At 50.1% G+C, this 27,335-nt stretch overlaps 1 protein-coding gene and 1 pseudogene across 2 annotated transcripts; both read right to left on the bottom strand.

The window, feature by feature from the left end:
• Positions 1-526: 526 nt before the first annotated feature.
• Positions 527-27,081, bottom strand: Ppm1f (protein phosphatase, Mg2+/Mn2+ dependent 1F). Of its 2 annotated transcripts, none has more exons than XM_012514005.2 (8): positions 27,038-27,081; positions 21,957-22,207; positions 17,803-17,948; positions 12,399-12,601; positions 11,229-11,417; positions 8,572-8,715; positions 3,284-3,377; positions 527-1,821 (listed from the first exon to the last, which is right to left on the bottom strand). In XM_012514005.2, the coding sequence occupies exons 2-8, from the start codon at positions 22,124-22,126 to the stop codon at positions 1,442-1,444; spliced, it is 1,326 nt and encodes a 441-aa protein (XP_012369459.1). In that variant the 5' UTR covers positions 22,127-22,207; positions 27,038-27,081; the 3' UTR covers positions 527-1,441. The 2 variants fall into 2 exon arrangements, with proteins under 2 accessions (XP_012369459.1, XP_023567321.1); XM_023711553.1 differs by lacking the exon at positions 27,038-27,081 and adding an exon at positions 26,936-27,027.
• LOC111815792 lies at positions 21,105-21,243 on the bottom strand (annotated as a pseudogene).
• Positions 27,082-27,335: the final 254 nt, after the last annotated feature.

The raw sequence follows: 27,335 nt of genomic DNA, 5'->3' as shown, positions 1-27,335 counted from the left end.
GCTGTCAGACTGCCAGCAGCATCCCACCCTGGCCTCGAGACAAAGCCAAGACCCTGGGCTGCCTCCAGCCTTCTCAGAGCCTCTAAAGCGTTTTTTCTCCCACTGAAGAAACCAGTGTGATTACAAATACAAAAAGATATTCCAGAATATTCTACTCAAGTAGCAGTAAGGTTACTCTGGGATCCAATCAGAGGCCAACACAGCAGGGCGCAGGCAGCAGTCCCACCCGTGGCATGGCTCTTGCCAATCACCCCTGGAAGGCTCTTGGGGGTGCCTGGCAACAAAAACGAGGGAAAGAACTCCAGGAAGATTTCTAGCCCAAATCACACTCTCCTAGCAAAACAAATGCTGTTTCTGTAAGAACTTCAGCAGGCCTGTCAGAAGCCCCGGCAGGCGGGCAGGTCTCATCTCACAGCCGTTTAAGGCACTTAAGTGGGTTATTAACACCACCTAGAAAAGTTTCTGTTTCAATCCTGATTTACAAAAAAAAAAAAAAAAAAAAAAAAAAAAAAAAAAAAATTCAGTAATACTGCAATGAAAACATTTCCAAAATAGGAAAATAAGCAAACAAAAAAACCAACCCAAAAAGTAAATAAATTTTCCAAGAAATAAACACTAAGCTCTGCTTAAATTATATGACACTGTGAGTCAACTTGGCACTAACAAAACAAAAACAAAATCTGAAATACTGCTTCTGAATTAGACTTTTCCTGGAATAAAACCCAAACACACAAATGACACACACATCTTGTGCCACTAAGTGCAGAGCCTCACCTCTCCAGGGTGCTCAAGGGAAGCAGGAAGAGGATCTTGTGGGCCCTAGCACATCGTGGGTGGCCGCTGGCAGCTGTGGACCCGATCCCTGGCCTCCCTCTCCAGGGAGGTTGTCCTCTCCTCTTTGGGAAGCCAACGTGGTCAACCGGGACCTGCCAGGCCTCTCCATCAGTACGATCCTTCCTCCCACCATGGCCATCCATAGCTAAGGCCATGGTGAGAAACAATGAGAGAGCTAGGCTGCAATCCATGCCTACGTGACCTGACCCCAGGATGTGCCCGAGATCTGTTGGAGGCTCCACATACACGCACACCCCCGCGCTCCAGATGCACACCCTGTCTTTGGTCAGGCTGCTACCAGGTGTCTGTTACTTCTGGGCCCACCCCTGCCTTAATGAGAGGTAGGAAAGAGCCAGGCGACTTGCTGGATCATCTTCACGTTGATAAGGTCTTTTCCTATGCCTGCTTTGAGCCCTGCCTGGAGCAGTTCTGCAGTTACCAGAACAGGCTGTAGGCACATACCGCCAGCGGTCTTGGGGTACTGCAGCAAGCATTGTGTGGGTGGGTACATCCTGCCCACTATAGACTGTCAAGTCCTAAGACCTCTGAGGAGAATCACAGGGGTGGAGGGAAGGGTCGGGGTGGGGTGATGGGGGACCTGGACCACCTAGCTTTTCTGTGGAGTGTCGGTCTTGGGATTTGAGAGGCCAGAGGGCAAGTCCTGGCTTTTCATATCTGCCTGGGAGTCCCCTGCCCCATGGACCCCGCCCTCCAGCAGCTCTCGGGGGTCCCTAAGGAAGACCACCACAACTGTAATGTTGTCATTGGAGCCTCGCTCCCGGGCCAAAGCCACCAGCTCCTCAGCAACACGGAGACCATTGCCCTCCTGTTTGACCAGGTGACTGTGAACAAGGCTGGCGACTTCCTCAAGGTGGACAAAGTCAAAGAAGCCATCACAGGCGAGCAGAAGGTAGTCCTCAGAGCCAGTCAGCTCCCGGGAAGCTGAATCTGCCTCCCCAGACACATAGGGCTTCTGGGATATATCCCCTAGGTACAGGAAGAAAAGAGCTCACGTCAGAGGGCCTGTTTACTCCTGTTCTTCACTAGCCCACCACAGACCCTGGCCCAGATAGGAACCCATCCATGCTTCCCACCCCCCTCAGAGTGAACCCCACCGGCCATGGTCTATGAGCCTATCTTCCTCATGTGTCCAGAGATACAATGACAGCTGCATGAATAGGCTATAAGGAAGATGCTGCACTTGCCAAGGACAGGACACTTAAGGACAGTGACAGGGGCAGGGGCCAAAGCTGGAGGGAGTGATTTTTAAATACTATACTTGGAAGGGGCAGGTATGGTCTCTTGGCTGAGACCCAGCAGGTATAGAATACTGAGAAAATGGGATGGAGGATGGTGCAAAGGAATTGCTATCCCTCCAAAAATGAAAAAGCATCATTAATATAAATGGAGGTAGTAACCTCATTTATGAAACTTTTCTTCTAGTCCATTTAGTAGCTAGCTCAAGGATGTGGAGGGGACCTGTTTATTGAAGAGTTAAGAATATATAACTTGAGGGGCTGGGGACATGGCTCAGTAGAATAAGCGCTTGCCTGGCAAGCACAAAGGCCTGAGTTCAATCCCCGGTTCTGAAAAAAAAAAAAGAATATATAACTTGAAGCTTGCACGTTAGCTCAGCTGTTTAAAGTGCCTGCTTGGGGGCAAATTCAGTCAGGTGCAGAGGACCATAGTTCGATCCCAAGCTCCACATGCCATACTAGCCCCCCCAAAAAAATATAGATAGATAGATAGATAGATAGATAGATAAATAGATAGATATAAAACAACTGCAATTACTGGTAGGAGATGAATGTTTTTTTTCTTCTTTTCTTTTCTTTTTTTTTTGGCAGAACTGAGGATTGAACTCAGGCCCTTGTACTTGCCAGGCAAGTGCTTATTCTACTAAGCCATCTTCCTGGCCCCTGAATGTTTCTTGATATTTACAATACTCACAATTGTGGACTCCAAATCTGCTCCATTCCGGTCACAAGCTGGCTAATGACATAACCCTAGTATAGACAGGCTCCAGTTTATGATGCGACTTAGGTTTTTAACTTTACAATGGTGTGAATGTGATGCACATTCAACAGAAATTCCAGTTTGAATTTTGATCTTTTTCTGGGTTAGTGGCAAGTGGCCTGAGACCCTCTCTGGAAACTGGACAACAGCAGTGAACTGCTGCTTCTGGTTGACCCCAGACCACAAGGGCAAACCATTGACACTCCACAGCAGACTATGTTGCTAAGCTAGGATGTCTGCTAGGTTAGGTGCCTTAAGCACATTTTTAGCTCACTAGGGGTTTATTTGAAAGTACTCCCATTCTAAGCTGGGAGCTTCTGCATACTGCAAATCCTTTTTTCACACAACACTGTCCTAAAGGCCTGGGTGAGCCCCTGGCCACAGCTGGAGGCCTTGCCTTACCCTACACTACTAGCCTCTGCACTCCACTTACCGATGGCTCTAGAGACGGCCAGGGTTGAATTGACTCTCCAGCAGTCCAGGAAAACCACATAGCCACCCAATTGTTGGATGCGCTTCCACTCCTCCTGCAGAGAGACAGCCAGCGTCCAGGGCCTGGGTTAGTCTTCAGGCCCAGAGGTCCCAGTAGTGCAGCCCAACCAAAGAGATGGAGTACTTTTTTTTTTTTCTTTTTCAGGGAGCTACTTTCTAAGATACAGTCAAAGCCACAGTGTTTAAGCCAACACAGGAAGTTCAAAAATGCACCCCAATTAAGTATCATCACAAATGGTAGCAACTATAAATAATCTAAATGTCCTTTAGCTGCAGGAATGGCTAGCAAGGCATGCTATGAACATACACTCGAGGCCAGTGATGGGATCTGGGGCCAGGGAGATGCTCATGAGGCAGCAGAAAGACACCAGTCTTGGATTTAGAAGGTGGAGACCTCAGCTTCCTTATCTTTTTTTGTTTGTTTATTTTGGTCCTGGGAATCCAACTCAGGACCCTGTGCTTGCCAAGCAGGCACTTGCACTGCACTGCTTTCTCATCTTTAACTGGGGATGCTGTCCCTACTTTGAAAGCTGCCGAGACAAGCTGAAGCAGTGGTATGTGTGTGTGGCCACACGGCAAGATTCATAAAACCTGAGCCAAGTCCTGACCAGTATGCTGGTGCCTGCTTGGCTCTTTGTCTTCTCTGACTCAAGCCTTCCCACAAGCACTGTCTGCTCACCACAGCGACCAGCCTAACTTCCTCCCAGAGGACGGGACAAAGGCTTCACCTAGCTACAAGTCCCTCAAAGGAAACTCTTTGGGGGCAGGCCAAATAGTTCAGCGGATTAAAGCGCCTGTAAGCAGGTGCAGGGGCCAGGGGTTCGATCCCCAGGCCTGCTGTGCCAGCCCCGACCCCGGGGCACACTGAGATGGCAGTTGAGACTGGGTGTGGTGGCACATGCCTGTAATCCCAGCTCTTGGGAGGCTGAAAACAGGAGGATCACTACAAGTCTGATCTAGCAGTGAGACCCTGAAAATCCTATAGACCCTTCCCTAAAATACAAAAACAAAGACAACAACAAAAAAATCCTCTTTGGATCTACTGATTCCTGCAAATGAAGAGCCTTCCCCGACCTCAGCCTGTCACTAGATGGCTGGTGACAAAGCTGAGTGTACCACACATGTCTCCCAGGAGCAAGGCATCTCTACTGTAGAGGGAAAGTGTCCTTTATCTCTATTTTATGTGTTGGGGAAACCTCCTGACCTGCCCAGAACTACCATGCAGGTGGGGCACCCCCACCACTAGAAGCAGGCACCAGTCCTAGTGTAGTGGGGAAGGTTATGGGATCTCAAAGGCTCCTGCAGGTCTGAAACCTCCTTCCCACTGTGGTCTCAGGAGGGCTAGAAAAAAGGAGGAAGGGCCAGCCTAGGGAAAGGAAGAAAGAGAGGGGAGAGGAAGGGGAGGAGAAGGGAGAGGAGGTGGGTAAGGACACATTACACCAGTTTACACACACACACACACACACAGGCCCACAGACCAGCAAAACTGCAGCCGGGAGTCACTGCCACCCCAGCCTCTGCCTGTGGGCAGAGTCAAGAACTGTCAGTCTTTCTCTGCTTTTGTCTCTCACATGCTCCAACTCACTGCAAATCCTCGTTGCCTGTGATGTAGGGACAGTGGGTGGCGGTGACCATAGGAGGCTGAGGGTGAAGCGGAAGATGTTCCTCCTCCGTGAGATGGAGGTGCACAGCCCATACCTGCCTACCTTCAACCTTGGGGAGCGGTGGTGCCAAGGGAACTGATTCACCCACCATATCCTCCTTGAGGGCAAGGTCTCCCCAGGGAGGCTGTAAAAGCAGGACACTTGGCCGTCAAAGCTGTGCAACCAGCCAGCTAACGAGGCGCACACCTATAATCCCAGCACTCAGGAGGCTGAGGCAGGAGGACTGTGTTTGAGGCCAGCCTGAGCCACACAAAAAGATCCGGCCTCAAAAACAAACAAAAATAAGATGTAATGAAAGCCTCAGAATCCTCCTTCCTGAGCACCTCCATCCTGTTGCCTGAGAGACTGCTGTGAGGACAAGACTGAGCTAGAAGATGGGAAGGCCCCTGGGCCACACTAGGCCTGCGAGCTCCATTCTAGTAGAAGGGCCAGGGATATAGCTCAGCAGCAATAAGCACCTGCCTGGCAAGTGCAAGGTCCTGAGTTCAATTCCCAGTACCCCCCTCCAAAAAAAGAAATTCCTAGTAGGAATTTCTTAGTAGGAATTTCCCTTTGCCAAAAGATAACCCTCTGCACACAGGCTGCTCACTCTCCTGAGGTGGGTCTGGCTTGCCTAGCTCAGGCCTGTACCCCAAAATTGCTGACTTGGAGCAGCCCTGTGAATGGAGCGCCAGGACGGTGGCTGTGGCATCACCTGCTGTCTCCAACTAGACGCTGCCTCTGGCCTGCAGAAGTCACACCTGCCTTCAAGACTCCACCCCAGGCCCCACTCCTCTTCCTCTCTTCCTGTCACATCTTCCTATCACTCCATTGTAGCTCTACCCTCATCTGTCACACCTCTTTCCTCCATTAGACAGAGCTACTGGTTGGTGGGTTGAGGTCTTGTTTTGTGACTCCCACCGTATCATGTAAAAACCAGGCTCCAGGTAGGCGTGGTAGTGCATACCTGTACTCCTACTATTCAGGAGGCAGAGCAGGAGGCCAGTGAGGGCTACATAGCGAGCTCAAGGCACAGCGAGACCCTGTCTCCAAAAAAACAAAAGAGTAGGCTCCTAATGTCTGCTGGCCTAAAGGGACTCCAGCAGCAGGAGCTCTGTTCAGACAGCTGCAGCCACACCGGTCCCCACACAATCCTTGGACCACTTCCGTGGGCTGCTGGGCCCTGAAGGAAGCTCTCAGTTTCCTGTCCTTATAACCGACATCATAAAACTCACTTTTGTGGAGAACCTTTGCCCGCATCTCTGGTTATTTCCCTGGCAGGTGGTGGGCTACAATGAGGATCACAAGCTGCAGCTGGCAGGAGGGAGCTGGGATCTAGTCTTTGTCCCTATCTCCCCTCATCCCTAAACCATGGATCAACAGACCCTTGTGTGTGCTTCTCCCATGCAGGCACTAATCTCAGCACTCACAGGTACCAGGTAACTCCGTCCTCAGCCCTTACCTGCCAAGAACCCTTCTGGACAGATGAGGAGCCTCAGGCTTAGAAAGCAGGGAGCCAGGACCAAGCAAGGCTAACCGTCGCTGCTCGGCCACGACACTACACTGCATGGCTCAAGTGCTGCTTAAAAAAGGTCTCCACTGGGCTTCAGAGAAAAACTGGCCTCTGAGGTTGCACAGGTGCAGGCAGTGGGTGGTTAACCTGGCTAAGTTTCACCTGCCAGGGAAAGAGGACCAAGAGAGAGCAGGTGCCAAACTCCCCTGTAGTGGGGTGGTAGTGGAGCAGCAGAGACTGTCTGCTACTCAGTGTGTGCTCTGGGCAAGTGACTGGATCTCTCTCTCTGCCTCAGGTCTCTGTACAATGAGGAGAGCACCTGGGTAGCCAGATCAGGAGCTGTGGTGGGAGGCCAAGGGGCACTACAACCCCTGACTGATCAATACCTGCGAGTCTCTGTCTCACATGCCCAATCTAAGAACCTCAAGAGGAAAGATGGCTCCACTTGACCAATGCAGAAAATCCATAACAGATGTGGGGAAAAAAATTGCAAACACCAGACAAGGAGGAGACTAGCTCCCTAACATGTCTAAGGTGCTATAAATTGGTAAGGAAAAACAGACAGGGGATGGGAACAAACTACTCATAGGGAAGGCAAGGCAGCAATTATTTTAAAACTTTTTCTCTCCTCTTTTTCTTCTTTTTTTTTTTTTGGGGGGGGGGTAATCCTAAGAATTGAGCCCAGGGTTTCTGCACCAAGCTATAGCCCCACCTTTTTTTGGGGAGTGTGGGTACAGGATGTCACTGAGTCTTTCAGATTAGACTCATGATCCTTTTGCCTCAGCCTCTCAGAGTGGTAGGGTTACAGGGGTGTGCCACCATGCCTGGCTTAAGCTTTTGAAAATACATCTAAATTTTCTCTATAAGAAAAGCAACAGGGACCGGAGGGATGGCTCAGTGGAATAAGTGCTCCCCTGGCAAGCGCAAGGGCCTGAGTTCAATCCCCGGTTCTGCAAAAAAAAAAAAAAAAAAAAAGAAAGAAAGAAAGAAAGAAAGAAAGAAAGAAAGAAAGAAAGAAAGAAAGAAAAGAAAAGCAACAGCCGAGGTATCCTTCTTAGCTTTCAGAAGGGTGAAATCCTGTGGGTGGTGGGAATGTGGTGGGACAGATGCTCTCAGATGCACTACTCAAGCACGGGCAGGCCCAGCCGAAAGAGGTCTGTTGGGCAACTCTGCCAAGACTCTGTCTACTCTGACCCGGTAATCCTACCTCTAGGAATCTTTTCTACAGACATACTTGACCCTGGGCAATGTCATGTACAAGGTTATGTACTACTGCAATGTACTGCAATGTCTTCAGCACAGAAAGGCTTAAGGCTTCAGTGTTTCTCCATGAGGGACAGGATGAGCGACAGGATGAGGGACAGGATGATGAACAGAATGCCACACGCCTCCAAGGATGTGAGCCCTTCACATACATATATTCAGTGCTCTGCCAGGTGCACAGTTGGCTAAGAAAAGCTGGTGCAGACAGAGCACAGCGTGTGTAGAAATTGGGCGCAGGGGCACACAGGCATTCTTTGATACCCAAACATGCCCTCTCTGCCCACCAGACAGATTAGATACATTTGTGAGATGTTTGCTGAGCAGGAATGTCTTCCTCATGTCCAATCCAGGGCCTTCAGGCCCTGACAGGTGAGGGACCAGAGCTGCAGATCCCAGCAGAGTCTACCTCCCGCGGCTTTGTTCCAGCCCTAGTGGTTCCTCCTGGTTCTCAGCCCCTGGTTGGCTACTCTATGCCCGTTGATATCACAGATTTCTGTGCTGGGCTGAGATGACCCCATTTTCTGGACAGAGGATCCAGCTCTTGCTTGGAGCTCTGGGCTCCACATTACTATGACCCAGAGCACTCTCAGGAAGGGCTCACTTGGGATCCCCTGGTTGTCGACACCACACAGCAGTGCCCTCCTCATCAAGGGCACCAGAAGCTGCCAGGGCCCTTGTACTTTCGAACCCTCAACAATACCCAGTGGGGACCTGCTGACATTCTGCTGCCCTGTGAGGTCCTCAGTCATGCATAGGCCAAGTACAACAGTAGCCCGGGAGTGTCCTGGGTTTGACAGAAGGAGGACTTACCGGTTGGTCAGGTCTGTGTGGGTTCATCAACTTCACCAATTCTCCCTGCTGCACCAGGAAGACCTGGGAGTCCCCTAGCCAGGCAATGTGCAGGGTCTTTCCAGCAATAAGTGCGCATACGCCTGTGGTGCCACTCTGCAGCCGCTGCAGGGAGAGAGGCCCACATGGGGCAAGGTGTGTGTGACTTGGGGCCCACATGGCAGGCATGTGCCACACAGATATAACTACAAACTCAGCACCCAAGAGGACACACTCCAGAGCCCTAGGTGGCACGGTTCAAGTGTGTAGTGATCATGCCACATGCAGGAGGAAAGCGTCCAACAGCACCCCATTAGTACAACACTCTGGAATATGTGGGCTTCTCTGTAGTGGAAGAAAGCAAACTCAGGAGTTGGGGGAGTGGGTGTGTCCAAGGGCAAGAGAGGACAGGGACAACACAGGGAAGTGCGGTGAAGATGCCCATTACTGGAGTGAAGGCTTTCATGAGTGTACTCATAGACCAAAACTTATCCGATCATATACATGAAGTATGAATAACTAGCTGACGTGTCAGTTGTCTCAGAGTTGTTTACAGAAAATCGTAGGGCTCGAGATACAGCACAGTGGTATAGCACTTGCCTAGCACGTGGGAGGCCCTGGGTTCTATCTCTACCACCACCAAATGACAACAAAAGAAAACAATAAACTGCTGCAGAGACACCTCTCTCTACTCCATGAGTGACTCTCAGCAGAGAGGTCTGCCTCACCAACTGGGGTGATAGTGTCAGTTTTCTATCAGGCTCCCTTTAAGGATTTTGGATGCCTTAAGACTTCTGTTGCACTGGAAAGTTTCTGCTGCATTCCAATTAGCTCAGTGGTCAGAACATGTGGTAATAGGTGCTTTTCTTCACTGTCTCCTCACTGAGACAGGTCTCTTCAGCAACCTGAGCCTCAGTTTTCCAATGTCTGAAATGGGTACAATATTAGAAGACACCTCCCGGGGCTGTAGGTTAAGGTTACATCCACAAAGGAGAGGCCTGATGGGTTCTTTCTCTTTTCCAAAACACGTGCCTCACTCCTACACACAACTGTAACTCGCAAGGACAAATATTAGCAGCCTACTGAGACCCTATCAGAGAAGCATGCTGAGACGGGACAGTACGTTAATCATGTTTGGCATTGTCTGTATGTTATGACGCAATGACACAGTGGGCCCTGGTGAGACTAGCTCAGCAGGCTCATTCCTAGAGAAAGCAAATGCTGGCCCGAGAGCGTTGCCTCTCATGGGAAGGCCAGCTGGTCCTCTCCTCTACCAGGCCAAGGCTGCCCCTGTCCAGGGTGGCTTCAGGGCCTAGCGCTGGGATGGCTAGGGGCTACCCTTGTCATCCAGAAACAGCTGAGGTTACCCAAACTATTCAGGCCTAAGCACGCTGCAGCCTGCCTGCCTGGTCTCATCGTGTCTTCCCCAGAGGCCAGGCTTCTTCTGCCCCCTGGCCCCAACCAGCACTTCCTGGTGCTGCAAGCCACCTCCTCTTGGGAACTATACATACTGAACTCTTCTTTGCAGGCACTTGTCTGTTGCCTAACTGTACTGGATTAAAACAAAATCCTGTTTCAAACAGGATGCTTAATCCCTGTAGAGGCCGAGTATGATGGGTAGGGGTGCTATGATGTGGAGAGGGGCTGAGTGTCCCCAAACGCTCCATGTGTCAAAATTTAATGTCCACTAGGAGGCATTAAATGGGTGGAAACTTAATCCAACTAGTGTTTGGAGGCAAGGACTTTGGGAAGAGACTGGGATTGAATAGAATTATTAGGGTGGAGCCCCAGTGGGTGAATCCTAGTGACTTTATAAGAAGAGAGGAGCCCAGAATATATACACATACGTATGTTTTGAGCAACTTTGGGGCTCTAGCAGCAAGATCATTACGAGATAAAGCCTTTCTAGACTTTGTTTTTTTTTTTAATTTTATTTATTTATTTATTCATTTAGAGTGTGTGTGTGTGTGTGTGGCCAGCTCAGCCCACCAGGGGGCGGGGCTGGCTGGCATGTGCTGCTGGAGGATTGAACCGTGGTCCCTGTGCTTTGCCAAGTTTGTTCCAAGTAGGTGCTTTAGACCACTGAGCCATCTCTCCAGCCCAAGCCTTTCTAGACTTTGAACCCACCAAATCATAAGCCAAAATAAACTTCTTGTCTTAACAAAGTTATCTAGCTTCAGTTATTTCATTACAGTCATGGAAACAATTTAAAAAGGGGCAAGCTTCATGCTGCTTCCATACAAATAAAAAATGAGCCCTTTTTCTTAAGAGTAAATGGCATGGGCTGGTGGGATGGCTCAGTGGTCTAAAGCACCTACTTAGAACAAGCTCAGCAAAGCGCAGGGATCACGGTTCAATCCCCCAGCACCACATGCCAGCCAGCCCCGCCCCTGGGTGGGCTGAGCTGGCCATACACACACACACACACACACACACACACACACACACACACACACAAATATAAATAAAAAATAAATTAAAAAAAAAAAGAGTAAATGGCATGCTAAACAGCCTTGCTCAGGGAGGACATTCCCACACCACCAACCACTTCGGTATCCTTCCCTCAGTAGAGGTAGGGACTCTGATCCTAGTGGCTACTGGCCCCCATGCTGCCCTTGAGACCGGCTGCTGGTTCTCACCTCTCGCTTGGCTTTCAAGAGAAACATTTCATCAGTGTGCCGGAAGGCTTCTTTTAGGGCTTCTGCAGGATCGTTAAGCAGCTTTGGCTGGTGGGCGGCATTAACGTGTAAGTGGACAGCAGCATACCTTGCGGCATCCACACCTCCGTGACCATCAAACACAGCAAAGTAGGCACGGTCCACAGGGTCCTGGTGGGGAGCAGAGAATGGGTCGCAGCTTCACTGGCCTTGCACTTGACTGAAGCTGGGACTCCTGCCAGCTGTTCTCATCTAGGGGGTGGGGGTGGCACTGACTAGGCAGTGCTACAGTTTCAGTGTTTGTCTCTGAGAATTCATGTGTTGGAAACTTAATCCCCAAATTCTTATGTTAATGGTATCTAGAGGGAGGACTTTTGAAAGATAACAGATTAATCCACTCATGGATTAATGGATTAACAGGTTACTGAGAGAATGGCTTTGTTATAAAAGTGAGCTCTCTCTGGCAAACACATCCTGTTTTGCCATGTGATACTCTGCACTGCCGCTGGACTGTGCAGAGTTCCTGCTACAAAAAGGCCGTCACCAAATGCAGCTCCTTGAACTGGGACCTCCCAGTCTCCAGAACTGTAAGAGATACATTTATTCCCCACAAATTATCCTATCTCAGGTATTCTGTTACAGCAACAGAAAAGAGACAAAAACAGGTAGGGCTTGGAAGAACTGGCATGCTCCTTGCCATCAGACAGGCCAACCTGGCTCAAGCACTTAGGAGCCAGGAAATTTGGAAAAGGAAAACCCGTGGAGTCCTGCTTTCACCATCTGTTCTGGGCTGCTCCCAGCCTAAAATTGAGTAAGATAGACCAGGTGGCTCTTGGTGGTGTAGGCTGGCAGGGCTCAGCAGTAAGTCTGAAGTGACTCTGGCACAGGGCCTGGCCTCCTAACAGACATATGCCCACTGTTGCCTTTTCTCAGCCCTTCCCTAGGAAAGTAGGGTGCCTGGCATCCTGACCCAAAGGCGCTGATACAAGGAATGAGGCCTCTCAGGTGCCCCTGAAAAGTGCTTTGGGAGCTGCCCAGCACCTCAGCCTTGAGACAGCCCCTGAGATCTCTCCTGTCTCAGCTTTGGCTGGCAGCTCTTCCTAGGCTCTATTGCCTGCTTTGGCCTGGGGACCTTGTCAGTAAAACACTCACCGACAAGCCAAAGAGCAGGTTGAAGGCAGGAAGGGACACATGCCGGTCCTCCATCTTGCGGCGAGTGTTCCGGATGGCGTGGATAGAGACCACCCACTCCCTCTGTGGGGTCCGGGCAGTAACTGGCACCTGCTTCTGCCACTGGCCACTTACTTTCCAGAGCTGGTTAAAGAAACTCCGTGCCAGTCCTGTGCCATCTAGCACTGAGGGTAAGATAAGAGAATTGTTAGATCAGCACAAACCATACCAGCTGAGGGGTCACTGGCTACCCTGCGCCTCTTCCTCTGGTCCCATTTGGTTTGCCAGATAGCCGCCCTCCCCCACCAGCCTGCACAAGCCTCACCAACCCGTCACCTCCCAGGGTACACTGAGCACACCAACCTATTAAACTATGTGTGACAACCCATTGTCGGCAAACAGAAATGTCTGGTTTGACAATAAGTATGAAGAAGTCTCCCACTCCACAACAGGGCAGTTCCACTCACAGGAACCCACCACAAGGAAATGCAAAAGTCTTCACAAAGTATAGCATCCTTTACAATTGTTCATTAGTTAGAACCAGTACATATCCAGGGAAGAGGAATGATGAGGAAAAACTCTTACCTAGTCTCTGTGAAGAACTAAATCATTAAAAATGACTTTCACAACTAAACATGCAACTATCATAACTGCACTCCTGGGCACAAAAGCGAAGACTTCACACACGATAACTTGCAGAGGAATGTTCCTGCTTTCAGCCTCCCCAGAGCTGGGATTATAGGTCTGCGCCACCAAGCCCGGACTCTGGTTGGCTCAGCCTTCCCTAGGGTGGGGCTGGTGCAGCATGCGGTGCCAGGAATTCAACTGTAGTCTCTGCGCTTGCCTAAGCAGGTGCTTTAGTCCACTGAGCTATCTTGCTGGCCCCAGCCCCTGAATTTTTGACACACGCAACAACCTCAGTTAGTTTCCAGAGTTATGCTGAGTGAAAACAGCCAGTCAAAGTTATGTATTGGGTGATCTGTTTATATGCATTCTTGAAATGCCAAAATTCTAGACATGTATATTAGTAATCTGCAGCAGGGCTGGAGAGATGGCTCAGTGGTCTAAAGCAATCTGCAGCAGCTAGGAATCTTGGTATGTGAGGCCAGGGAGAGTGGCCATTAGAGGGTAACACAAAGAACCCTTGTGGTGAGTATAAGATCCAGCTTGTGATATTTTATTATAGTTTTGCAAGATGTTATCCCAATGAAACTGAGTGAACTGTACATGGAATTTCTCTGCATTATTTCTTACAATTAGATGGGAAGATATGATTATATCAAAATGTTTAATACTGCCAGGCATGGTGACACATGTGTGTAATTTCAGAACTTGGGAGGCTAAGGCAGGAGGACTGCCATGAGTTCAAGACCAGCCTGGAATATATATAGTGAACTCAAGGCCAGCCTGAACTACACAGTAAAACCCAGTGTAAAAAAAAAAAAATTAAAAAATATATATATATGTTTAATTAAAAAGACCAAAAGGGGGGCCTGCCCATTAGCTCAGTTGTTTAAGTGCCTGCTTAAAGGAGGCAGTCAGTCTCTCTGAGCGGTGGTTCCATTCCCACATACTCAAGGCAACCCAGACCAGCGCTGCTGTAGGTCAATGGGGAGCTGCCAAAAAATAAATAAATAAATAAATAAATAAATAAAATAAAAAGACCAAAGGATAAAAACAGAAAATGGATTTCCACACAGTTTGCTAGCAAGTAAAACCTATATGCACTGATCTCACATAAGAAAAAGATACAAAATTACATAAAGAACTTCAACACAGGGGACAACCTGCTCAGGGTCCCACCTCCCGTCCCTCTCTCAGACAGGAGCTTTCTTTCCCCCAATAAATATATTCTGCTGATAAAAAAAAAAAAGAAGGCAGGGAGATAGCTCAGTAGAATAAGTGCTTGCCTGACAAGCACAAGGGACTGAGTTCAATCCCCGGTTCTGCCAAAGAAAAAAAAAAAAAGTTCATCACAAATTCATGGAAAAACCACTTGGACCCATAAAAAGAGGGCAGAAATGGCATTATGACCAAGACATTAGCAGTGGGTATCTACAGTGGCTTGTTCTAGAGGTGATTTTTTTCCTTATACATATTTTCAATAATTTCCCAATTTTCCTTAAAATATTTGCCCAAATGTAATGGCTTTAAAATCCATTCACAAACTCTTTGACACTTCTCCTTTCAGGAGGCAAAGCCAGCTCCCTCCCAAATGAGATCTTAGTGAGCTGCATCTGGTGGCGGAAGAAAGCGCTAGGGACCATGTGTGGTTTTGTGACTGAACCATTTTGAAAGTGGCAAATCCCTCCCTTGTTGCTCCCGATGACCACAAGAGACCCTGGGCAGAACCACCTGTCTAACCTGCTCCCAAATCCCAGACCCATGGAATTGGTGGGAAGACAAGTGGAAAATGCCTGCTGTTTCCAAGCCACTGAATGTGGGGGTTTATTACATAGCAATAAATAATGCACCCTATAACACTCATTTAGAAAAAATAAAGTCCCAGTGAAGCTAGTCCAAGTATCTGTGGCAGATACAGGGGAGTCGGAGCCTACAGCTAGGACAGGAGTTCCAGGGCTGGCCAGATAGCTCAGCAGATTAAAGCACCTGCTTAGGCAGACACAAAGACTGGGGTTTGATCCCTGGGGAGCTGTGCTGGCCCCACCCCCGGGATGTGCTGAGACTGTGGCGTGCGCCTGTCATCCCAGTGCTTGGGAGGCTGAAAACAGGAGAATCATCAGTCCAATCTGTATAGTGAGACCCTGTAGACCCTGTACTAAATATATTAAAAAAAAAAAAAAGAGTTCTGGTCAAGTATCAAAAACTGGATAGAGTCCCTGAGCTGCAGGGCACACCTAAAGGATGTGGGACATTACAAAAAGAAAGTGCTCCCGGCAGAACATGAGAAGAGGCCAGAGGGGCTACAGAGGGAGAACCAGGAGCCTGTGAGCAAAGGAGGCTATGCCCAGGCAGTGGTGTGGGTGTCTATAGTTGGGCGCTGCCAGCACACCAACGACAGAGATCCATTCAGTCCTTTGGCAAGAATTGTGTCCCCACCGTGGAAGACCTCTTTGTGCCAGTCATCCCGTGCTATCTCCTGCCCTCTTCCAGCTTCTCTGGTGAAGGTTGCGCTCAGAAAACTGCCTGGAAAGCTGCTCTGGCTCCTTTTTACCACCAGAACCCGCTGGTGCTTATCAGGCCTGAAGCCCTGACCAGATCCTGTTGCCTTTTCCCCTCTTGCCTTAGGTTGTACTACTATTTCCATCCTTGTGTTTGAACTTGAATCTTGCCCGAGCCAAGGGCAAGGACAAAAGAAGAAGATCCTGATGCCTTGAAGGGCTGCAGTCCCCATGCCCTTAGCAACCGCTCCACAGGTTTTGTTTTCCTAACAGTCAACAGGGAGGGGCTCGCTAGGAGCACAGAGATGTTTCTGTTATATCTCTACCCTTTGGCAGTGGAGAGTCCACAGAGCCTGCTTGCCTTGAAGTGGTTTTGCCAGAATGGCCTGGGAAGCGACAGTTTGCTATGTTCTGGTGCCATGAGTGATCCAAGCCGCTAGCTTAGACTGGCATGACCCAGCTCTGGAACAGACAGGGCAGGCAGTGACTTCTTCTGACTGGACCTCCTGCTTCCTTCACAGGCCCAAGACTAGGGCTCAGCAAGGTGCACTAGTTCTGCTTCCCACCAGCAGCTGGCGCTGTCCCCTGCCTGCCAGGCTGAGAAATAAGCTAGGGTAGGGTGGGGGTGGAGGGTGTGTGTACTCCTTTAGTGGCAGCTGCCACCAGGCGGATGCCTGCTGGTTTTGCAGAGAACAATGGCTGCCTGTTAGTGAGGACAACTGTCTCCTAGACAGGAAGACAAGGCTGTGCACGGATGGAAGGCAGGCAGGGAGCCAGGGAGATGGGGACCAGAAAGAGGAGGGAAGCTGCCTGGCAGGCACTGCTGCTACAGGCTTTGTGTTGTTTTCTGTTTTCTTCCCCCTTGCTCCTTGCTGTTCCCTCCATGTTTGCACTACTGCTGAGTTTAAAGTGACACAGACAGAAAGGAGACAGCAAAAGAAGGGAAATCCACTTCCCACTGCCCAGATAGCTGCACAGAGGCAAACCTCCAGCTGGAAAACAAGCCACAGCACAGATCCCTTCTGGGACCTCCCCATGGCCTGTCACTTGGTCTCCTGCCTGGCCAACGAGTTAGACGCCTGGCTCTTTGGGTCTAACATGAATCAACACTTTGGTAAAATACAGTTTTAAAAAATATATTAAAAAAGAGAAAGAAAATCATGCAGTTAAGTAAGAGCCCATTTGGGGAGGAAGGTAGTGGAGAACTGAATTCAGGGCCTTTGTACCCCTTTCCTAAAATTTTATTATTTTGATATGCGGTCTTGCTAGGTTGCTCTGTCTGGCCTTCAACTCGTGATCCTCCTGCCTCAGCCTCCCAAGTAGCTAGGATTACAGGTATGCACCACTGCCTTGGAATTGAGCCCTGCATTTTCATGAGCAGACTGTCAAATAGCTCTGCAGGCCTCTCAGTGATTACTCCATTTTTGGCCTCTCTGATCATGCAATGGTGTTTCAGGAGCCTGGCCCTAGCGATGGCTGTTCCGAAGTGGGCTCACGGATCAGCATTCATCCCTGCTACCGTATGAACCCTCAAGGACACGGCTCAGTATGTCACGCTAATGCAGTCTCTCTTTTTTTTTTTTTTGCGGAACCGGGGATTGAACTCAGGTCCTTGTGCTTGCCAGGGAAGCGCTTACTCTCCTAAGCCATCTCCCTGGCCCCAAAAGCTTTTTTGTTTTTTTTTGTTTTTGTCTTTTTTTGGCGGAACTGGGGATTGAACTCAGGCCCCTGTGCTTGACAGGCAAGCACTTATTCCACTAAGCCGTCTCCCCAGCCCTTGCAGTCTCAACCTGGTGAGTTGAGAAAAGGGGTCAAGAAAAGGAGTCCATGTTCTAATGCTTTCTACCATTGGGACCATGAGGTGGACTCCATGCACAGGCTGATGTGTCACCCTGCTGGCTCTGACTTCATGTTAGCTGAGGAACGACACCAACTGCATTTCAGCTTGGCTGCCTGACAGCGAGTGAGCACCTTGGATTTCCCATGTGTAAAACAGGACAAGCTTCAGTTATTTCCAAAGGCCGTTCTGAAACTTCGGTGAAATGGGACACAGGAGAGAGCCTGGCATGTACTGGCTGACCCTCAGTGGGGCACCAAAGGCCACACTCCCTGTCCTGGCTATGTGCTGCCAGGACACCGTCTCTGTACTTGATCCTGCCACTCCTGACTGGCAAGTGCCCTGGCATCAACCCCTCAGTGGCCCTGCTCAGTATACTTTGCATAGTGTCACCTTTTGTCTATCACCTGCTAGGCAAAGAACTCACAGGTTGCCGCAGCCTTCTCTTCCTCATTGTCCTCCCCTTCTTCCTCTTCTTGCCTGGGCAACTTCCTAAACTCCGAAAGGTCAGTCTGCAGCATCTGGGAAATAGCCTCATGGGTCAGAGCTGCAGCCAGTGGCTGTGGGGCACTCCTAGGGATGAGAATGAGAAGTGAAGCCTGCATGATTCCCCAGTGGAAGCGAGGTCCTAGCACTCCCAGCCAGAAAAGCCTGCCAGAGGTAGAAATCATGGCTCATGCCTGCTGGGGTCACAATGAGGAGGCACCCTTTCTCCTTATGGTTTATTCCTTCCGCTCAGGGGAAGCAGACATTCCTCTTCCACTAGGACCTGGCTGGACCAATTGCCATGCTACAGCCGGGAGAAAAGGGTGCCACCAAGACATGTGACCCTCGGTGGCTGGGCAGGCTGATATTCAAGCAGATGGAGAGAATACAGAGTCACCAACACAAGTTGGCAACCCCCACAGGTTAGGGCATGTTATGAGCAGAATGGTGCCCCCTCCATTCCTGTTGAAACCCTTGCCCTCAGTACCTCAGAATGGGACCTGACTTGGAGACAGTCAGTGCAGATGGAATTAGCGAGTGAGGTCCTCCTGGAACAGGATGGGTACTCCTTCCATGATTGGTGTTTTTATGAAAAAGGGAAAATTTGGACACAGACATGTACACTGAGAGAAAGCACTGTGAAAATAAGCCAGAACTGTAGGCAATGAGCCTACAAGCTGATGATGCCAAGCATTGTCTGAGAACTGCCAGAAAAAACCTGCCCTGCTGATACCTTCATCTCAGACTTCTAGCCTCCAGAACCATGAGAATTGGTCTCTGCTCTTTAAGCCTCATGGTCTGTGTACGTGAGTACAACAGTATTAGGAAGCTGATTCAGGGGACAGGGGGACCAGGCACTGTTATCAAAGATAAGCCATGTATTGTAAAAGATAAGCCAGGGCCCCTGGGCAGCTGGGGCACGGCTGATGGGAGCAAGGGGTAGGGCAGGCTTGGTGGCTATCAGGAGCCACTGATTTGGTTTGTTTGGAAAAAAGACAGGGTATGTTTGGATTGGTATCTTATACCTTTTGGTGCAGAGCGTGGGCTGAAGGGTAAATGCTGGTGGGAAGGTGGTGACCATAGCCCAGAAGAAAGAGGTCAAGGCCAGAGCTGAGCAAAGGGCCATGGTGATGGGCCAGTGGGGGGCAGAGAGTGCTGTACCAGGGAGGCTGATTAGGAGTGGAGTAGCAGGAGGAACAGGGACAGTCAAAGTTTTTATTCTGAGTAACTGGGCATGTGGTAGATACTTTAACTAACCTGCCTGGGACTGGGCAACAGGTTCTATTCCATAGGTTCTCAGCTTCTGCTGAGTCCCAGAGGCCTGGAGGGCTATGGGAACATGGTGTGGCAGGAGATGAAGCAGTAGGGTGAAGGCGGGCAAAAGACAGCAAGAGCTCTCCCACTCGGAAGGCCAGAAAGCAGCTGGAGAAGTGGAAACCAACTGTGTAGGTGTCCTCCCTGAGGCCACAGAGGAAAGTTGGGAGAAGTGAGACTTGGTGGATGGCTTTGAAGGTCAGAGAACAGAGCTGAAGAGCCAAGTAGGCGTAGAAGGGGTGGACAAGGAAATCACTACAGGCTGAAGGCAGAGGAGGGAAAGAAATGCCAGTGTCCAGTCAGGGGCTCTGGCATGCGGCAATACAAAGGGGGGCAAGTGGCAGCTCACAGAGTTTGGGGGAGAGCGACTGAGGCCAACTGTGGCCAGTGTGGAGGATGGTTAAGATTCTGTGACATGAGACCCTAACACACACACACACACACACACACACACACACACACACACTGCAGCTTTTTGCACTGAGGACTCAGCATCCACTGAAACCCACAATGGACCTCTCAGCAGAAGAAATCACTTCTCCTGCTGGCCCCTCAGCCTCTTAAGATGCACCCTGGGCTGGTGAGATGGCTCAGTGGTCTAAAGCACCTACTTAGAACAAGCTTAGCAAAGTACAGGGAACCACAGTTCAATCCCCCAGCACCACATGCCAGCCAGCCCCGCCCCTTGGTGGGCTGAGCTGGCCACACACACACACACACACACACACAAATAAATAAAAATTAAAAAAAAAAAAAGAATGAAAAAAAAAGATGCACCCTGGTTCCCAGAATCTGCTTCTCCACCCAATGTGGGGGCCCCCAGAAGCTGGAGGATGTGCATTCTCCTTGGTGTGCCCATTCCTGGGGATAGCCCAGGGAGTCCCTGCTGGGCTCACATACAGTTTTAACCTGAGGTCAAGCCCTTTCTGACAGCCTTGCTGGCGGGCCATAACCTGTCGGGGCTGAGCACCTGAGGCACCTACTGAAGGTCTTTAGAACTCCTGATCTTTTTGTTTTAATAAGAAGTCACTCAGGGAGAAGCTTCTGGAACCAATTTGAAAAATGACTGGGCCATGGAAGATTAAAATTCAATGCAGGGTTTGGGGTGGAACACTCACATGCTCAAGAGCCTGGGTTTGACCCCAGTACCACAGAACAAACACCCACCCCTCCTCCAATCAAACAATCCATCCAAGACATGAGAAATGAGTTCCTCTGCCATTTGGGGGTTTCCTGCCAAGCTCTGGGTTTTCCCTTTTCCCGGCAGGAGAAGGATGCCTGTTCTGCTCATGCTGGTGAGGTCATGCTTCGGCTTCCTGCCGGCTGCTGCTGCTATTGCTGGGAGCAGGGAACCCAGACAATGGCTGGCCACAGGCCACCTGCTTCCCCTTCCTGGATTCGGCTCCTATCTCAACGGTGGGGCCTGCCCAAGGAGACGGCCTGAAGCCCCTCTGTCCGGAACAGATGCATCTCAAAAGTCAAAGCTTATTCTGGTTCCTGTGGGGTGGGGTTCCAAACTTGCCCGGAAGGTGCTCTAGGGAACTAGCATAGGCACTTAAGAAAAACTAGTCCATCCACCTTGGGGGTTAGAGTCTAGAAGCAGAGATAAAAACTGCATCTAAATTCCAGAGGAAGGTATGTACTACTCGGGGACAAATGATATTGCAGTGAGAGTGCCACCGGTAAAGAGAGGAAGACAGGACAGAAAATTAGCACGCCCTGGAGCTTGGTGATCTGACTTCCACAGTCTCAGAGGATGCCATTTAAAATCTGGAGAAAAAAAAAAAAATCTGGAAAAGGACCACAGACCTATAGACTTGAGACTCTTTATATCCAAGAGCCTATTCCTGGGTGGTAAGAGCAGAAACCCAGCATGAAGAGGTCTTGAGAAAGAGCTACCACATTGGGTGCTTGGGATAGACCCCAAGTGATGCCTGCACCTATGAATTTGTATGTCTGCTTAAGGGACAAAATACTAGAAAACAACTAGCTTGTTTTCCAGAGATAACAAATCTATGTAGATGGCTAGGAAATACACTTGATCTTAGCCAAAAGGCTGAGAAGCGATTAGATGGCTAGGAAATAGAAGACCCTAAAAATACATAACATTTTTTGCGGGGGGTGGTACTGGGGATTGAACTCAGGGCCTTGCTAGGCAGGCGCGTATGCCACTGAGCTATCTCCCCGGCCCTATACAACACATTTTAAGATATTCTGGGGATGGATAAAGGGGCCTAAAGATGCCCCCACCTCCACTCTTCTCTGGGAGCTCTGCGCCATCCCCTCCAGCTTCAGACCAAGGAGAGTTTTGGTCCTCCGCCCATTTCCTCCCGCTGACTGCTCTAACAAGTTCTGGAACCCACTGGGGCCTGAGGTTGTGCAACCCCTGCACAACCCTGGTCTGAACCCGAGTTCCTGCTCAGCCCTTCCCAGAGCCCCTGCTGCTGCTGGTCGCTGCCAACACCCTTCATGCCTCAGCCTTCCCAATCACTGCTGCAAAGCACAGCCATCCCTCTCCATACAGATTCTCCTGTCCTGGGGAACTGAGGGCCTCTTCCAGGTCCTGCACAGTGGCTACCAACAATATTCTTTGTACATGCCTCTCACCTTGTGGAACACGGTCACAGAGCACTACTTCCTGCGCCATGTCACTATGTGTCACAAGCCACAAGTATGTGGCCCATACACTTGGCAGAGCCTGCTGCCATCTACACAGGGTGAGTGCCATGTGCCCTTCTGCTGCAGTCCAGTCTCCACCCCTCCCACGTAGCACAGGCCTACCTGCTGGTCAGGAAGCCCATCGCCAGCTCAGCCAGCTCACCCTCCACCTCCTCCTGGCTCAGCGTTGTTCCTGAGGGCCTCCATGGCAAGGGGCTATCCGGGTCGAGTGGGGTTGGGAAGTCTCGGAAAAATGCATCCAGGAAGTCCACCCTTTCTGAATCACAGGCCATCTGGCTGCTGTTCTGTGGGGCTCCTGGGAACGCTCAGAGCATCCCGGGAAGTATGCGGCTGGGAGCAGGTCAGTCTTCACTCTGGGGAGAGATGGCATGATCACAGGGTGATAAGCGCCCTCCAATATGGAGTGCAAGGGTCCTGCTTTGTTTCTTTTACCTGCAAGCCATGTTCAGCAGGCATCTCACCAAGTCCTGGGCCTCACAGCTCAGGGAGGACAAAGTGGAGTGACAACTCCAGGTAGTGTCCTGACATGGGTCCAAGTGGGGACATGAGGGCACCCAGAGAAGCAGCCTCAGGAGATGAGTGTGGGGACAGCAGCCATGTGGACATTTTGGGGATGTGACAGAGGAAGATGTATTCCCAGCAGAGGGTGGCTGGCAGGCCAAATGAAGACCATCGTGGTACCCTAGCAGCCACAGGTTTGTGTGCTTAGAATACAGAAATAGGGACACATGTTATTGATAGTTATGGGGCTAGACTTAAATTTAATTTTCACATTTATCCCCCACATGTCCAAGTAAATAAAACTCATTGTCAGGGTTACAAAAGGCAAGTAGGTTAAAAAAAAAAAAAAAGGAAGAAAGAAGAAGGAAGAAGAAGGAAGATGAGAAGGGGGGAGGAGGAGGAGGAGGAAGAAAAGGAAGAAGAAGAGGAAGAAGAGGAAGAGGAAGAAGAAGAGGAGGAGGAAGAGGAGGAAGAAGAGAAAGAAACAAGAAAGGAGGAAGAGGAAGAGGAGAAGGAGGAGAAAGATAAAGAAAAAGCAGATGGGAATAGCACTTAACACTCTAACCACAAAGGTAAGACATTGTGAAATGAGGCATTGACAGCAGGCTGGAGTCGGGGCAGGAGTCCGAGGGAAGAAAAGCAGGGCATGCCCAGCAGAGCTTTGGGGTGAGGACGACTAAGCCCAGGAGAAAGCAAGGAGATGGAGTGAATTTCCCAGCCAGCTCAGGACCAAGCCCCATCCTCTGCCCGTGAGCTGCTCTGGCCACCTCGTGCTATGAGCAATGCAGTGATGCCCTCAAGCAACTGCCAAGAGTTTGGAACAGGCCTGGCCCCCATGCAACTCTAAACGATGCAGAGGCACTGAAATCTCCAGCTGTGCTAAATGCTCGCACAGTAAATTTATGATTAGGGTCAGAATGAAAGCACACAACACAGCTAGAGACACCTCAGCCACAGCCCACAGTTCCATTTTCAAGTACAGCATTCAAGGCCCTCCACCTTCAAGGCTACTTGCTGGGGACATTTTGCTGAGCATTTTCTTTTTGCCTCCTGGCCTTTAGAGGGTTTCCTGTGCCTGGTTCCCTGGAGGTTGGTGGCACTCTGCTCCACACTACAGCCCCTGATTGTAGCAAGCCCATTCTGTGCCCAGCCTCATGCTTGCATGCTGTCTCCTGGGCCTACTGTCCTGAGCCCAGGACCTGCTATGGGCTCCAACTGCCATTTGTATCACAAGTGCTGAGTGGGACTTGAAGGTGGGTGAGGCAGCACAGTGCGACATCATGATGGGTGCACACGGAGCCCTGCCTGCAGCTACAGAGGGGTCAGGATGGATTCCTCTCAGATCTTGTGCCAAATGCCCACTTTTGTTAGAAAGGCAGAGTGTCCAGAACCTATCCTGTTTGCTGGAGAGCCCTGAGACTCATTTCTCCATCACCTAGCTTGGGCCAGAGGTGAGAAAAACCAGGACAGTTTTGTTTCCTGGGGCTCAGACAGGTTGAAGGATAAGGACAATTTCTTTCCTTGTCCTTCCCCACTACCCCAATCAACTCCCGAGTATGATGCATGCCACACCAACAACAGCAAAATAATCCCTGCCTTTAGAAGCCCACAATCTAGAGAAAGGCACACAGCAGTGGGAGGGAGAAATTCCTAACTGTTCAAAGGGGGAATTAGGAGCCCTAAGAGTGCCTGGATGGACACAGGACAGTGCCTGGGTGCTGAGTTCTTTGGGGGTCAGTGGAAGAGACAGTCTCAGGAGGCAGGTCGTACCTGGCTAACAGGGAGCCACAGGATAAGTTTAGTGGGGGAGGTGGGGCTGTTCCATTACAGGGTTGTCCCAACTCCCTGGGGTTACCAGTTGGGAGTCTGTGCAAGTCACCAAGGATGAGGTGGAGGGGGCGCAGGAGGGACTCTGGGCTTCCAAACTCAGAGGTTCCTGCCAAATGTGACCCCTGGCCGGTTTCTCCCAGCTCCCACAACAGTGCCACCCTATACTGCTCATCAGCTGGCAGCCACACGCTATGGTGGACGGTGCTGCCAGCTAATATCTGCCAGGACTGCGGGTGACAGCTCGGCTCCAAGCACTCTTCCTCTGTTACCTCTTTTAACCTCCTGAGAACTTCGCTGTGGCTTCCTCCACTGTACAAGTGCAGGCTATAGCATAAGAGCTGCGACTTGCCCAAATTCCTTAGGTAGGGCTCACGCTGGGGAACCTGGCTCCTAACTGTGACAAACCCTCGAAGCTGATCTGACTCCTTTCTGTTCCTGGTCCTCACTGGTCACCAACTCCCAGATTCAGCTCACTTAAGGCTTTTCTCATGCCCAATGCCCTAGGACAGCTCCCACCTCCCTGCTCCTGTGCTTTGCCGCCCACCTGGGATCTCTGAGCCTTTAAAGCTGACATTTTCCCATCTTCAGGGTCCAGCAAGCTGCTTTCTGCAGCTCTATGGCCCTTTTGCTTGCACCTGCCTTATACAAAGTTTTCTCTCTTAATCAGAAGTATTTATTTTCCTTTAGTTTACCAGTTTTGACACAAAAGCCCAGCCAAAGGATATTTGTAAAACTGCACTGTTTCCCTACATGCTACAGAGAAAATATCTGTTGTTTTATTTCAGAGTCGTGGTTTAAAAGAAAACAGCAATCCTTAAAAATGGGAACTGCTGTTATGAAAGTATTACACTCAATATTAACTCTTTTCCCTACCAATGGAGAATCTTCTTTCTTTCTTTCTTTCTTTTTTTTTTTGCAGAACCGGGGATTGAACTCAGGCCCTTATGCTTGCCAGGGAAGCGCTTATTACACTGAGCCATCTCCCCGGCCCCTAGAATCTTATTTCTTTATTCATAAATGACCATTAGGAATAGTTTGGTTTGAACCCATATACATTAAATATATGTATACACACACACTTTGCTGTGAAAAATACATATAACACAAAATTTATCATTCACTTTAACCTTTTGTTTTTTTCAGTGCTGGGAATTGTACCGGCTAAGCACAAGCTCTACCTGAGCCACTGCTACTCCCAGGCCCTACTTTAACAATTTTGAATGTATAGTTTTATGGTATTTAGCACATTCTCATTGCTGATCAACCAACTCCCCTTTATACAGGGTTTTTTGTTGTTGTTGTTGTTTTTCTTTTTTGTTTTCTGGTTTGTTTTTTTTTTGTTGTTGTTGTTTTGGTACTAGGGATTGAACTCAGGCAAGAACTTATGCCGCTGAGCTATTTCCCCAGCCCAACAGGGCTTCTTTGACTAACGGATTCCCAAGCTCACTGTGGTCAGGGAATCCACCCTGACAGTTTATGCTCAGCAGGTGGTAAGTGTAGGGACAGAAAGAAGAGGAAGTTGCCATCATGGACTGAGAGGTGTGGCCTCAGGCCTGGCACCTTCAGGGAAGAAACTAAATACTCTCCCAGTACAAGGAGAAGATACAGGTCTGAAGGACAGGGCTGGCTTCCTGTAACATCTCAAAGGAATTCCGGAAACAAATGAGTAATTTACAGTTTTCAAAATAGTACTCTATTTACCTTTCACAACTATATTGACAGATACATCCCATCAAGATGCTCTTACCTTTCATAATGGTGCTAACAAATACAAACCATTAAGACATGTTGCTGATGGAGAAGGCGAGGGCACCTAAGGTCACAGGAGTAGGAAATGGCAAAACAGGACTCCGTGAGGGTGTTCTGATGTCCTGTAACTTTGCCACTTCCACCTCAACTGGATGTAGGAGCAAAAGTTAAATTTGACAGTAATACAGATATGGGCATTAAAAAAAGAAATGAGCTAGAGATGGCCTCAGAGTGTCTGTCAGCATCACATTATCGCCAGAGATGGGAACACAGCTCAGCCCACAGAACTTGTCCCAGGGAATGCCATGAGGACGCATCACAAGGGGGACCACAAGGTGCACAAGGCTTTGATGAATCCAGCGTTGGGCCCTGTGCAAAACTCCCCACAGGTAGATGCTATTTCTCCCTGTGGCACCCAGAAGTTAAGGGGCTTGGCTGGGATCAACCAGTTGCAAGGGCGGTGCCTAAGATCTCCATAGCTAAAACTAATTTACACAATCCAGCAGATGCAGCTGCAGCCCAAGCAGCGTTTTAACTGAAACACTCAACACACACACACACTCGCATGCAAACATGCACCCCGCGGAGCCACAGGTGGGCGCACTGAGGTCGTGATGTGGCCCCACGAAGGGACCTGCATGGTGGGTTAGTGAGGAAGGCACTGGGCCTGACCCACTTGTTCCTGGGGAGTGGAATAGTCTGGCGTCTTAAAAATGTGGGTGTGTCATCGCTCAGCACCCAGTTCTGCCTCACAGCCCTGGGCCCCAAGGCCCTCGACTCGGCCACACCCTCACCAACCCAAAGGACCCCCTCCCCAGTTCCAAGCCTTTAGCTCTGCAGCCCCTTGACTGAAGAGCTCGGGTTCTCCAGGACCCCCAGATGCTCTTCCGCTCCTCGGCCCCCTTTCCCACCCTAGGCTGCCTGCATCTGAGCCTGAGCTCGGCCTCCCAGCTTCCCAAGACCCCCTATTCTGCTTCTCTAGTTCCTGAGCTCCACCTTACCCTCGTGCATCCTGGGTCCCCACTTGATCATCACCTAAACCCGTCAGGGTCCCAAATCCAGCTTCCGGGGCTTCCCCACCCCGGGATCCCCGCGGGCCTCACCTGCCACCTAGCCGCTCCGCGCCTAGCAGCTCCGGGCGGGTACCGCCCACTTCCCGTCCCGGGCCGCAGCAGGCGCAGCGCAGGCGCAGTCAGGCCTCCCGCGGGTGGGGTCGAATTTCTGCTGCCCCCTGGCGGTCTCGTGTCCAGCAACTGCGATTGTTATTTAAGGCGGACACCTGACTGACGGTATGCCTCGCTCTTCCCAGCCTGGCGTAGTTGCGGGGAACGATCCTTACCTCACAGCACTCAGGACTTAAGCACTTTGTGTGGTATGTGGCAGAGCGGGGATGCAAACCAT

The sequence above is a fragment of the Octodon degus genome, unplaced genomic scaffold, assembly GCF_000260255.1.
Source record: "Octodon degus isolate 3935 unplaced genomic scaffold, OctDeg1.0 scaffold00021, whole genome shotgun sequence".
NCBI classification, from domain to species: Eukaryota; Metazoa; Chordata; class Mammalia; order Rodentia; family Octodontidae; genus Octodon; species Octodon degus.
This window is presented reverse-complemented; position numbering and strand designations above follow the sequence as displayed.

Excerpts from the sequence above, each read along its gene's own strand:
- Ppm1f (XM_012514005.2), bottom strand. The coding sequence starts at position 22,126 with ATGGCCTGTGATTCAGAAAGGGTGGACTTCCTGGATGCATTTTTCCGA. Across the intron at positions 17,949-21,956 it reads ATGGGCTTCCTGACCAGCAG|GAGTGCCCCACAGCCACTGG; the intron begins GTAGGCCTGTGC and ends TCTCATCCCTAG. Across the intron at positions 1,822-3,283 it reads GGCCGTCTCTAGAGCCATCG|GGGATATATCCCAGAAGCCC; the intron begins GTAAGTGGAGTG and ends TCCTGTACCTAG.